General features: G+C 40.4%; 1 protein-coding gene across 1 annotated transcript; it reads right to left on the bottom strand.

Moving 5' to 3' along the window:
- Positions 1 to 11,126: 11,126 nt before the first annotated feature.
- LOC144463753 (zinc finger BED domain-containing protein 4-like) lies at positions 11,127 to 12,912 on the bottom strand. Its single transcript, XM_078169152.1, has 2 exons — positions 12,336 to 12,912; positions 11,127 to 11,932 (listed from the first exon to the last, which is right to left on the bottom strand). Exons 1-2 carry the CDS (start codon positions 12,437 to 12,439, stop codon positions 11,392 to 11,394), a joined length of 645 nt encoding a protein of 214 aa, XP_078025278.1. The 5' UTR covers positions 12,440 to 12,912; the 3' UTR covers positions 11,127 to 11,391.
- Between the last annotated feature and the right edge of the window lie 444 nt (positions 12,913 to 13,356).

The following is a 13,356-nucleotide window of genomic DNA, read 5'->3' as shown; positions in this document are numbered from 1 at the left end:
TGGCTCACTGAACTCTTGTGTTTGTAAACATAGTCCGACTAGAAACACGTGTAGCGGTATAAAATGGCTCAGCCGCGCTTGCAGAAAACGCCGTCAAAGTTAGTGGATGTTTGTCACGTTTGCGGCGACACATTCTCGCCAACTAAAAGAAACAAACATAATCTTTTACAAGGTCATGACTCATCCGTCCGGCCGGACTATAGAGGCAATCGCCTTGTTGTTTAGAAATACTTCCGGGTAGAAAACCAGCAGAGCTATATATATACAGTACAGGCCAAAAGTTTGGACACACCTTCTCATTCAATGCGTTTTCTTTATTTTCATGACTATTTACATTGTAGATTCTCACTGAAGGCATCAAAACTATGAATGAACACATGTGGAGTTATGTACTTAACAAAAAAAGGTGAAATAACTGAAAACATGTTTTATATTCTAGTTTCTTCAAAATAGCCACCCTTTGCTCTGATTACTGCTTTGCACACTCTTGGCATTCTCTCCATGAGCTTCAAGAGGTAGTCACCTGAAATGGTTTCCACTTCACAGGTGTGCCTTATCAGGGTTAATTAGTGGAATTTCTTGCTTTATCAATGGGGTTGGGACCATCAGTTGTGTTGTGCAGAAGTCAGGTTAATACACAGCCGACAGCCCTATTGAACAACTGTTAAAACTCATATTATGGCAAGAACCAATCAGCTAACTAAAGAAAAACGAGTGGCCATCATTACTTTAAGAAATGAAGGTCAGTCAGTCTGGAAAATTGCAAAAACTTTAAATGTGTCCCCAAGTGGAGTCGCAAAAACCATCAAGCGCTACAACGAAACTGGCACACATGAGGACCGACCCAGGAAAGGAAAACCAAGAGTCACCTCTGCTTCTGAGGATAAGTTCAACCGAGTCACCAGCCTCAGAAATGGCAAGTTAACAGCAGCTCAGATCAGAGACCAGATGAATGCCACACAGAGTTCTAGCAGCAGACCCATCTCTAGAACAACTGTTAAGAGCAAACTGCGCTAATCAGGCCTTCATGGTCAAATAGCTGCTAGGAAACCACTGCTAAGGAGAGGCAACAAGCAGAAGAGATTTGTTTGGGCCAAGAAACACAAGGAATGGACATTAGACCAGTGGAAATCTGTGCTTTGGTCTGATGAGTCCAAATTTGAGATCTTTGGTTCCAACCGCCGTGTCTTTGTGAGACGCAGAAAAGGTGAACGGATGGATTCCACATGCCTGGTTCCCACTGTGAAGCATGGAGGAGGAGGTGTGATGGTGTGGGGGTGTTTTGCTGGTGACACTGTTGGGGATTTATTCAAAATTGAAGGCACACTGAACCAGCATGGCTACCACAGCATCCTGCAGCGACATGCCATCCCATCCGGTTTGCGTTTAGTTGGACGATCATTTATTTTTCAACAGGACAATGACCCCAAACACACCTCCAGGCTGTGTAAGGGCTATTTGACCAAGAAGGAGAGTGATGGAGTGCTGCAGCAGATGACCTGGCCTCCACAGTCACCGGACCTGAACCCAATCGAGATGGTTTGGGGTGAGCTGGACCGCAGAGTGAAGGCAAAGGGGCCAACAAGTGCTAAACACCTCTGGGAACTCCTTCAAGACTGTTGGAAAACCATTTCAGGTGACTACCTCTTGAAGCTCATCGAGAGAATGCCAAGAGTGTGCAAAGCAGTAATCAGAGCAAAGGGTGGCTATTTTGAAGAAACTAGAATATAAAACATGTTTTCAGTTATTTCACCTTTTTTTGTTAATAACATAACTCCACATGTGTTCATTCATAGTTTTGATGCCTTCAGTGAGAATCTACAATGTAAATAGTCATGAAAATAAAGAAAACGCATTGAATGAGAAGGTGTGTCCAAACTTTTGGCCTGTACTGTATATATCTATATATATATATATATATATCACATTTTTCACATCACTGTATCACCGTTTAGACTAATCCGATGTTTGTAAAGTCTATAAACACAATGACTGAAGAAACATTACTATTTCTTAGCCGTTAGCGGTGTCTGTAATAGGTAATAACTCATTAAACGGTCCGTGAAAAAATATCTTTTCCAGCGGATATCTTAGTTACAACATGATTGAGCTAGCAAAGCAGTTTTGTGTTGCTATGTGTGGTAACGTTATTTATTCAGTTTTAGGAAATCACGATGTCTAGAAAGCATCAGTGGCTGCACACTGACAGGGACAGCTAACAGCAGCAACAAAGCTAACATTAGTACGTCATCTGTTAGAAGCCTCCCGTTGTCTGATACGACATGAAACTACTCCAGTTAGCTCAATCATGTTGTAACTAAGACATCCGCTGGAAAAAATATTTTCTTCACGGATGAGCACATGTTTGATAAAACGGAGTTAAATCTCTTGGCATCCATTTTCAAGCTCTCTGTGTGTTTGTTTTCTTGCGGACGAGAAAAGGGGGAGCGCACATTTCCGAGAAGGCGTGTCTTTTTCAGAAATGCAAGAGGCGTTGCTTTGTTGCCAGCCGTTTTCGCCGGTGTGTTAAACACACTTTAGAAAGGAGTGTCCCCAGATCAGAAGGCGGAGATCTCTGATTGTCTGGTGGCGAGACTAGAAATGACCTTGTGTTATCTTAGTCTTTATTAAGTAAGGAAGTATTTAAAGCACCTTTCTAGATCCAATGTCACAAAGTCACAAAAAAGGCAAAGGGGGAACATAACATACAGACACAATGTCATAGATCTGTTTGGAACAAATAAAAAAAAAAGGAGTGATATCAGTATATTATTTTTGTGCAATGCATGTGTGTGCAGAGTCAGTCAGAGAAATCTTATGTTCATGCTCTATGGGCCCAAAAGCACTGATGCCTGAAGAGCTCCTTCACTGAGAAACTCAGTCCCCTTGTGGATCCCCCTTTCCACGCACTGTCAGTCAGGTGACCTAATGATGACATCTTAAAAGCAGCTGACTCAAGAGAAACTTGGTAGACAAAGAGAATGTCCATGTGGTATTAGTCAGTCATTGTCACGTATGGCCATATGGGGTGCTGCTCAGCAGAAGTTACTTGCCTCGCTAGACAAACCAAATAAAACTATGAACTAATCTAAAAAAAACTGACCACAGATTTGAACATTTTTGGACACTGTCACTGTTGACATTACAAGCTTGGATGCTGTTATGCTGCACAAGTGTTTGTGTTATTGTGTCCACCCCATGCACTCTAAAAATGTGTCCATTATCAATTAACAGAATTTTCTCCTTTACATAAAATGCAGCAGTACAGTGGGTACAGAGGAGGTGGACCTGTCGCCATGTTGACATCCCTGCTATTAGAGGAACATTCTCAGGTGCAGTGGCTGGCAGTCTCCAGTGTTTACCGAGGAGCATCATTAGCCTGGCGTCTCACAGCCTTAAAATGTCATATATCCACAGTAATGAACTGTGAGAGCCTGCACTATTCCCAAACTTCCCTGCTGCAGCGCCCACATTAATCCAAATGCTCAAACTCTGCAACTTGAGTCCCTCCACTCATTAACAGTGGCAGATATCAAGATAGGAATAATGAGAAAGTGCCCGCAAGTCAGGACATATATTAAAGAAACAGAAAGAGTGAGAGAGAGCAAGACAGAAAAGGAGAGAGGGAGAGGGAGAGATGGAGAGGTAGAGAATAAATCCTGTCATAAATGGGAAAATACCCTGGAGAAATGGCCCCGGCTTCGATGACAAACAGCTTGCATTCATATTGTTTAGAGGCAGTGACAGCTTCTTCTTCTAGTGCCAGAAACATAATCATAAGAATGTACAACTCATGTGTAGTCTAACAAAATGTATAATAAAGACTGCTTTCATACAAAGCAAGTGTTTGTAGAGAATGTTAGTAACATTCAGCTGTAGATGCTCCAGAGTTTCATGCAGTTGTTTTACAGAAAAAAAGAAATAAAAAATGCATAAAAATGTATTTTTGAGCATATTCTGGTATATTATTAAGATTGGTGCTGTGTATTAAAATTCAGTAGGACTGAATATACAGTAGAAAGAGTTGTTCTAGCAGTACTTCTGGTAGCAAATGCATTTATATATTTTTGACCCCACAGTAGAGGAGCCTCACTCATGAAAATAGTGGAATACAGTTTTCAGTACACATTACCAAAGTGAAAGATTAAGCCCTCCTATTCCAAATAATGACAAATTAGTAAGGACTAACGTTGGATATAGGCTATTCCTTCAAGCCATAATTTGACTAATCATAAATATTTCTGTACTATTTTTAATATATACCTTTTTTAAATATTTTTTGTCCATTGCTGTTTGTAAACACAACATTAAAACTTAGTCCCACCACCCTACATTGCCTGAACATACATTGGAAGCTACTATTGAAAAGCTGATACTTACTAACTAGTAAGTTAACTAAGCTAAATGGTGGCACCTACTTTTCCAGCAAAAAATAGGCCAACTTTACGATGCTCTTCATCCCCGTCCTCTCCCTCAGTGCTTGCCAGGAGAGTCAATAATGAAAGCCAAACCCAGATTCACTCTCATGTTGGAATGAACTGTGGTCACTTGCCATTTTGCCTCACTATATTTTCATGTGGCACTGTGTACACAATTCTCATAGCCTCCTGTTGGATGAGTGCTGCTTTCTGCTAATTTGTGATTACTATATTTGCTATATTAAGTTCCAACTTCACCTGTGCAAAGTTATATCTCACACAGGCTCCACCCTTTATTGGACTCTATGGATAATACTCTCCTCCAATCACAAGCAGGCATAAGCCCACTGAAATTTGCATAAACGTAGATAGCCGCCTACTCTACCCATAGAGTCCAGTTGAGGGCAGATTCTGTGTGGAGCCTGGTCTCACTAGTCAGAAACCAACGAAAAAGGCGTCTTTTAACATTGGCACGATCGGCCAGTTGCCGTTATAGTTTAACAGTGCCTGGCGGCATCAGGGGGAGACTTGGTGGGACAAGGTCAAAAGTTGAGGCAGCAAAAGTCTGGGTGGGGTGGTTGGGAGGGGGTGGTGGATGGGTCCAACAAACACTGACTTTAACCCCAGAGAGTGGTGTTTGTGTCCTGTATGATTCTAGGCCAAACCCTGTTCTTCTTTCCTAAACCTAACCACTTGCTTTTGTTGCCTAAATGTAACCAAGTGCTTTTGTTGCCTATACATAACTATGGGGTGCCATTTGTAAAGTGGCTCACACTGAAAATACCATCAACATTTTGCCACATTTAGCTTCAAACAGTGTTTAAAAAAGTGTTGTGAATTTTTTAACTTCACCTTTTACCACATTTACAGCAATATTTGTTAACTTAGAAATATATTAAATAGTTAAATCTAAATATTAAATGTGGCACCTAAATATTAAATCTAAATCTAAATGTTAAATCTAAATCTAAATATTAAATCTAAATCTAAATCTAAATCTAAATGTTAAATGTTAAATCTAAATGTTCTGGGTGAAACTAAATATTTAGCTAATATGCAAATTCACACTGCCGGTCACCGGAAGTACCAAATTAAAAGCTTGAGATGGTCAGACTGTGTTTATAGAATCAAATAACGAATTAAAACCAACTTATCGGGGGAAATGAACACTTGAACATACATTTGTGTGAAAATAACTATCTAAAATAACAAAAAACATGTTTGGAGAAATTTTATTTGACGTGTACTTGGAATCACCTTGTTGTTTACAAATACTTCTGGGTAGAAAACCAGCAGAGTTTAGCTACATATGCATATCTCACATTTTTTCCACGTCACTATATCATCGTTTAGATTAATCTAGTGTTTGTAAAGTCTATAAACACAATGATTGAACAAACATTACTATTTCTGTGTGCACGTTTTGTAAATAACATGGTTATTGTAGATTAGCTGGGCTAACCGTTAGCTGTTAGCCCCGTTAGCGGTGTCTGTAATGACTCATTAACTCTAAACGGTCTGTGAAAAAAAAAATTTTTCCCAGCGGACGTCTTAATTATATTTAACATTTAACATTTAGGTGCCTCATTTAATATTTAGATTTAACTATTTAATATATTTCTAAGTTAACAAATATTGCTGTAAATGTGGTAAAAGGTGAAGTTAAAAAATTCACAACACTTTTTTAAACATTGTTTGAAGCTAAATGTGGCAAAATGTTGATGTTATTTCAGCATGAGCCACTTTACAAATGGCACCCCATACATAACCACATGCTCTTGTTGCCTAAACCCAACCATGTGTTTTTGTTGTTGAAGGAAAAAAAAAACAAAAAACAAAACGTCAACTTGTGTTGTACCAATGTAGTGCATTTATTTTGAAAGAGACTGTATGCAAACGTTCAATTCTCTGTGAAAACTGAAGTGTATCTTGAAAGAACACAATAAATGTAACAGGCAGAACTTGACACGGTGTCCCAGAACGTTAACAACCAACACACCCAGGGTATCTTGCACATTGTGTGTGGACGTGGAATGAGCAAACATCAGTATGTGACGAAGTCAGAGTCAGAATGTGTTTGCTGTCTGACATTGAATGTTACAGTATTGTAACCCTACTTCTACTTGCAAAGGCACAGTCCTCTATCCTGGGCAGAGGGCAAGTGCTGCTTGCCAAAGACGGTGTAGGATAGCAGACAGAGGGTGTGCTGCAATATATAGTGTGGGGTCCACATGTATTTAAGTAGGCACATCCTGATTGGCCGGCTTTATTTGTGCAAATTTGGGTGAATACCTGCGCATGATTGAGGCACAACTAGAGGCAGAAAGGCCAAGATGGTAACATCCACTGAGCTTTTACAGAAAGTGGGAGTGTCAAATATGTTCAGGTTTTGTAAAATTCACATTCATTTGATCATTTATGTTCCAAAAAACAGAGATCATGATAAGTCCTAATCACTTTGGGCCTCAGGCCAATCTGTTTTGTTTTGTTAAAGTTTAATTATAGACAGCTCCAATCAATCTTTACACTGAAGACACAGGCATTTTTGAAAAATGAATCATATGTAAGTAAGTCAGGAATTTTTTTGCTCTTTTTATCATTCTGGAGAATGAATCTGCTTTATTAATGAGATTCACACAGAATCTCTGGCCAGCTAGTTCAACTATAAATCTATGTGAAGGCATTTAACACCTTTACATCATGAATAATTATCTCAGAACTTCTAAGTGTCATCAGCTGCACAAACAGATTCTTATTATGCATCCATCCATCAAGAGATGAGATTATATCAATATGAAATCTTGCCAAAGCATTACCGTGCAGTTATTGACTGAATATTGTTTTCCATATCAGAGCATCACCATATATTGCAGCTCATTACACTTCTCCACACTTATCTGTCAAGATAATATGTCACGCTGCTCATCTTTTCAGAGATATAGAAGCCAAATGACCGGGGTCCATCCGTCCAAATTGTACTATGGATTTAAACAGACAGTGTCAACTTTCAGAGGACTTTCAAATCCCATTTTGACCAAACCGAATTGTATATGAATTAAAGTTTCGCCCACGTCAATATAGCAGAGTTACATGTTCTTCCCTCTGGCAAAGGAGTGAAACTCAGCTACACTATGTGCCTTTATTACTTTGAAGTTTAGGAAATCAAATTAAAAAAAGAAAAGAAAATTGCCACTGTGACATAGAAAGTTATTACTTGCATGCCTTGAGGAAAAATTTAGATTACAGAATATCAAGCCATTGCTGACAGTAGAACATTGATCTGTTTTTTAAAAGCAAAATTAACATAATAGTTGATGTATATGCATTATAAACTAAATCTCAAGGTGTGTTCAGACAAAAAGTAAAGCAAATTTTCACATTGTGTCATTTGCATGAATCTGACCAACAGTATATTTATTCCCCTCAAACAACTGACTGTACAGACGTTAGCTGTAAGCTAGCTAGCAACAGACACACTAGCTGTGTTTGGAATCACATACTAACATACTGCCTTCTACATAACCAGTGTGTATGTGCTGCATACTCAGGCTGTTCTCATACACTGTTTGTATGTATGCTATACCTATGAAAACTAATGCACAACAATTTGTATATAACCCATACATTTGTGTATATCCCATGTAATCAGGAAGACTGCAATCATGTAACCAATGCTCAGAGCAGAGTAAAGACAGAAGTAGTATCAAGACCAAAAGTCTGCATAGGGAGGCAGTTGGGGTAATGAATTGGTTAAACAACACAGGACTTTCCCCCAGGAGGCTGTGGAAATTTCCAGAGAGCCGGTATTTGGATTAACTGAGCACATTGCGATTTCTTAATAGTAACTTTATTGCCTGAAAAAATATTAAAACTTACTGAAGTGACATATTAACAGCCTGGCTCAAAATCAGAGTATGTCCAGTAAGCTTGCATCTGATACTCAAACATTCTTGCTAATGTAGTATACCTCCACAGATTTCTTGTATACCCAAAGTCCACATACCATGCAGTGTTAACACACTAAATACTCAATATTATGTCATACCAAGTATGAAAACTATGTTTGATTTCAAATGCAACCACCGACTGTGTCCGTGTTAAGCTAACCAAACACTGGCTCTAGATAGGGCCATTCACATTTTCACATCAGCCAACATTGTTAGAAGCCATCTGTGACAAGCAGTTTAAGAAAAACACTGATGTGTAGTCAGAGACTGCTTTATACAGCATTTTACTGGTTTAAATCACTGGGTCCGTTTGTTTTGGAGAGGAAGGGATATTTGTGGATTATTCGGCTCCTTGCGATAACCTCCTGAACGTGAGGATCTTAAGTTATCAGAGAAAAAAGGTGTGTACATTTTACAGTAGCATCAGATGGGTGAGCTGCCTGTTATATGTGTTATATGTATATGCCAAACAGCATTGGAGAAACACTGGATTTTAATGTGAAACTGTTTTATTCAGTGATTTTACTGGTTTTAATCATCAAGTCTGTTTAATTGCCAACAACAGAGCTTTTCATGGTGGCGATAGCTTTAATCAACATTATGTGAACTTGTTTGGCAAAGGGCTTGAATGTAATGGTCATTCATTTATATGCAAAGGTTCCACACTCCAGCTATATGTAGATTCATAAAGCCCCAGGATAAGCACAAACTTTTCACTTTAACTTATGTGGACAAGTCTTTGCCTCAATTTGTGCCACTCTCAGCAAATTCATTGACTTTGTATGGTGATGCGGCTCCTTTAAAACTCACTTCACATTTTGAATGATGATATGGGTAGGTATAGTACTTTTTCTTAAGAGAGCCAGCCAGCCACTGTTTTCAATCAGAAAGCTTGGGAGCTTTAGCGCTAGCAAAGATATACTTGAAACAGCACAGAGACACCTGGTTGAAAGCATATTATTATTACTATACCAACTTGAGTGCAAACAGCAAAAACAAGCTCTCCAAGTCTGTTAGTACTGCAGGGAAGGTGATTGACAAGTCACAGAAGCAACCTTGCAATCTATTTTACAGTGTTGTACACGGGAAGACTAAACATACGACTCCAGATACCTCACGTCCACTATACTCTGAGTTTAAGAAGCTCCCATCTGGCCATTGCGTCAGGTTCCAAAGGGCAAGATGGCACATATATAATAAGTCTTTTGTTTTCTATGCCATGCAGGCACTGAACACAGCATGACTGCATCAGGGAACATTTGTCATAAGATTCACTGTCTTTTATTATTTATATGGTTTATATTAATTATTAATGCTTCCACCTGCCCATTTGCACCGATGTACATTGTATACTGTATATTTATTGTTTGTTGTGTTGTGTTATGTACACTGAATGTTCCTTTTACTTGGGGGAAGCACAGATTTCCAATGAGGTGGACAATAAAACCAATCTAATCTAATCTAATCTAATCTAATAATTTTAGAATTATCCACTAATGCAAGATGGTGTTATATAGCTGCCTGTGCTCTACAATTTTCATAATTCTCAACTTGGGTGGGGAAATTGGAGTGCTGCCCAGATGTGCATGAGAACACTTTCCAAAAGTGATTTATTTGGCACTAGTTTGGTGATAATTCTATAGTGTGACTAGATACCTCAAACCTACATAATGCTTGGAAATTTGTTTGGATATTTTTTCTATTGTTAAATGTCTTATGTCTGATCTAGACTTGGGCAATCTTATCCATATCCTATCGTCCTATCGCCATCGAGTGAAATTGCCAAAGAACGCTGGGGGGGGACGCGTTGCCGTGGCAAGGAGAAGAAGATGGCGCTGGTGTCGAAGAAGCTTTATAAAACTCTTGAACATGTAATGGCTCCTTAACTACCAAGTTGACTTTACATAGACGGCATATCTTTTCAATTTCTCCTGACATTGTGTTGTTGTTCACCGCTCCGCGACATGCGCGTTAAGGCCCGAACATACTTGGGCATACTATAAGCGGAGCAGACTCCGCAAGGAATGTCCACAGTCATTTGGGCTTCCATAGTCGAGCGCACTTCCGCGTTGTAGTTTCCTGTAAAAATGTCCGTGAAACACACTACATTACCCACAATTCTTGCACGTCGATGTGAAAAATACATGCCGAGCAGTCACTGGTGCACGGAGCGGAGTCCGCGCGGTCATAAAATCCGAGCTTTGCACGCACAGGGCTTGTGGACGTCCGCTTTTGGTCTGGGCGGACCTCCGCGGAGTCCACTCCGCGTACGTTCCGCCCGAGTATGTTCGGGCAGTGTTGTTCCGATACCATTTTTTGGCCCCCGATACCGATTCCGATACCCGGCTGTGCAGTATCGGCCGATGCCGATACCGTACCGATACCATGCCGTTTGAAAAACCAAAATATAAGAGCATTTTTTCTTCTAATTCTAAAGAACTGCATACTCACTTGGATGTAAAATCATTGCTATCATGGCTTGGTCAGGCACTGCTTAAAAACCTTTGTGAAACAGGAAAAAAGACTAATACAGAGTGAATCCAGTAGAACTTTTTTTTATTGCCTACCTGGTATGGGTGACAATAAGTGAATAAACTCTTCTAAAACCTGAGAGTTTTGGCTCTCAAAGGCCAAAATAGTGCAATATCCATGAAATTACAACATGTATAACAGTAGTGCAACAAGAAGTAAAATTAAATTAAAATAAGAAATAACATACATATGAGGTATCTTTGAGAGAGATCACGGCATTAAGGCCTATCTAAGGTAAGAACATCTCAGATTAATCAGAACTGCCATAAGACATTATTTCCTCCTGTAAACCTAGGTCTAGGCTGATGTGCGCTCCTCTAAGTGCAGCCAGAATTTGGTAAAACAAATAAAAGGCCATTTTAAATGTTAGTGTCCTATCACAACAAGTTCCAACTCTAAAATCCACTTTCAAAAAACTAAAACGAGCAGTAACAAAATAAAGTTCACATTAGTGACAGACATGTCACATAGTAGCAACACCTAGTAATGTTTACTCAGTCCTCCTGAGGATTCATGTCCCTGGGGTTCAAGTTCAAGTACATTGGCAGGTTTTTCTTTAAGAAGATGAGTGTTTCTACTTTCTCTCCTAACAGCCTATTCCTCTTGTCATCAAGTATGTTGGAAGCTGTGCTGAACAGTCTCTCGCTATCTACACTAGTAGAGGGAGCGCAGAGAAACTTGGCAGCAGTAGCAGCCAGGGAGGGGAACCGTTCTTTATTCTTTCCCCAGTACTCGAATGGGCTCTCCATGCGGTGGACTGTTTTCTCAGCCAGATATGTCTCTATCTGTACCTGTGTGGCTGTGCTGCTGGCCCCACCTTGTTCTGCATCATACTCTTGCAGGACTTCCTCATACAGCCCCTTAAAGCAGCTCTTGCTACTTGTGTTGGGCTCTGCTTCCATCCGTGGGGCCTTACTGGCTGGGTCTGCTGCCTCAGTGGTGGTTGTCTGCAGTGATCTAGACTCCTCATTCTTCTCCACCTCTTGGGTCAGTGCACTCTTTGCAAGCTTGCTGCTTTCTGCACTTGTGAAGTATCTGCAGTAACATAGTAAATACATGTGTTGAATAAACAGCCTATTTCCATAGTTTTTCATGCTGGTGAGAGTGAGACACGGGCTAGATATTCACATGAATGTGCATTAATAATAATATGTGCATTTGTATTAAGGCAAGGTGCAACATTTGGACATCTAAATTATTATATTCTGTGATTCTAATTCATATAATTCAAGAAGAATTTGCCTACTCTAATCGGTTGTTGTGATTGTGTCGCACACACAGTGACGCCATTAACCTGAGTTACAGTACAGTCCACAGGCTACAGAGGCTAGCATAACCTAGCCGTTAGCTCATATGCTATTGTATTTAGTGCTGCATTTACTACCACACTAACATAAAATGTTTAACTTTACACTAAACAGCACACAATTAGACATACCTGTCTTTGTAACGCGGGTCTAAGAGGGTTGCAACTGCGTACAGGGGCTCCGCCTCAACGGTCTGGAATCTTGTGTCCACAGCTGCTAGAAGCGTCTCCTTCATTGTTTTTATCCCGCTGTCCTCCGGGGTCTCTTTGGCCAACAGTCACTTCAGTACTACGACCGAGGGGATTACCTCTGAGGCGGTGGAGGTGGCGAAGCTGATCTGCTTTGTGATCTCCTCGAATGGAGCCAGGAGTGTGTTGACTTTCTCCAGCAAGGTCCAGTCGTTTGCAGTCAGGGTCGCTGGCAGCTGGTGGTTAGCCGCGTACACTGAGATAGCAGACTTTTGCTCCAGCAGGCTTGCAGTCATATAGAACGTGCTATTCCAGCGGGTGGGCACGTCTTGTATTAGTCGTTTGACTGGCATTCCCAGGCCCATCTGGACGGTTTCCAGCCGTGATGTGGCCAGTGGTGAATGCTTAAAGTGCCCGATGATCTTTCTCCCATTCGCCAGCGCGTCACCTACACTCCGCTGTGACAGCAAGCCATCATGCACCATTAGCTGGATCAAGTGGGAAAAGCATCCCAAGCTCGACATCCCCAGGTCCCTCATTGCCTTCTTGATATTGCTGGCGTTGTCACGAAGAATGGCATGGACCTTCAATAATAATAATAATAATAATACATTATAAAATTTGTATGTTGTACAGCGCTTTTGAAATAGATCTCAAATTACTGCAGTATTTTTTTCAGTAAAAGATAAGTGAAAAAACAAGAGAAAATAGCAAATTCTAGACAAGAGTAGGCTAACGTTACCTTTGACTTGGGGATGTTCCAGTTAAGCAGCATATTCTCTATTGCTCCTGCAATTGCTTCACCAGTGTGGGATCCCTTGAACTCGTTTGCATGCAGCACCGCGCTTTCCAGATTGAACGATTCAGTGTCCACCCAGTGAGCAGTTAAACTAAGCAGGGAAAGTGGGGAGACGTCGCTGTTCCAGATATCAGTAGTGAAGCTTATGGCCTGCACCTTTTCTAG

This window comes from Epinephelus lanceolatus, chromosome 6, assembly GCF_041903045.1.
Source record: "Epinephelus lanceolatus isolate andai-2023 chromosome 6, ASM4190304v1, whole genome shotgun sequence".
NCBI classification, from domain to species: domain Eukaryota; kingdom Metazoa; phylum Chordata; class Actinopteri; order Perciformes; family Serranidae; genus Epinephelus; species Epinephelus lanceolatus.
Note: the sequence above shows the minus strand (reverse complement) of the source record. Positions and strands in the feature narration are given on the sequence as shown.

What these genes read in the sequence shown, in the direction of transcription:
- LOC144463753 (XM_078169152.1), bottom strand. Translation starts at nt 12,439, where the DNA reads ATGAAGGAGACGCTTCTAGCAGCTGTGGACACAAGATTCCAGACCGTT. An exon ending in GACCCGCGTTACAAAGACAG is followed by an intron (nt 11,933 to 12,335) that starts GTATGTCTAATT and finishes ATGTTACTGCAG; the next exon opens with ATACTTCACAAGTGCAGAAA.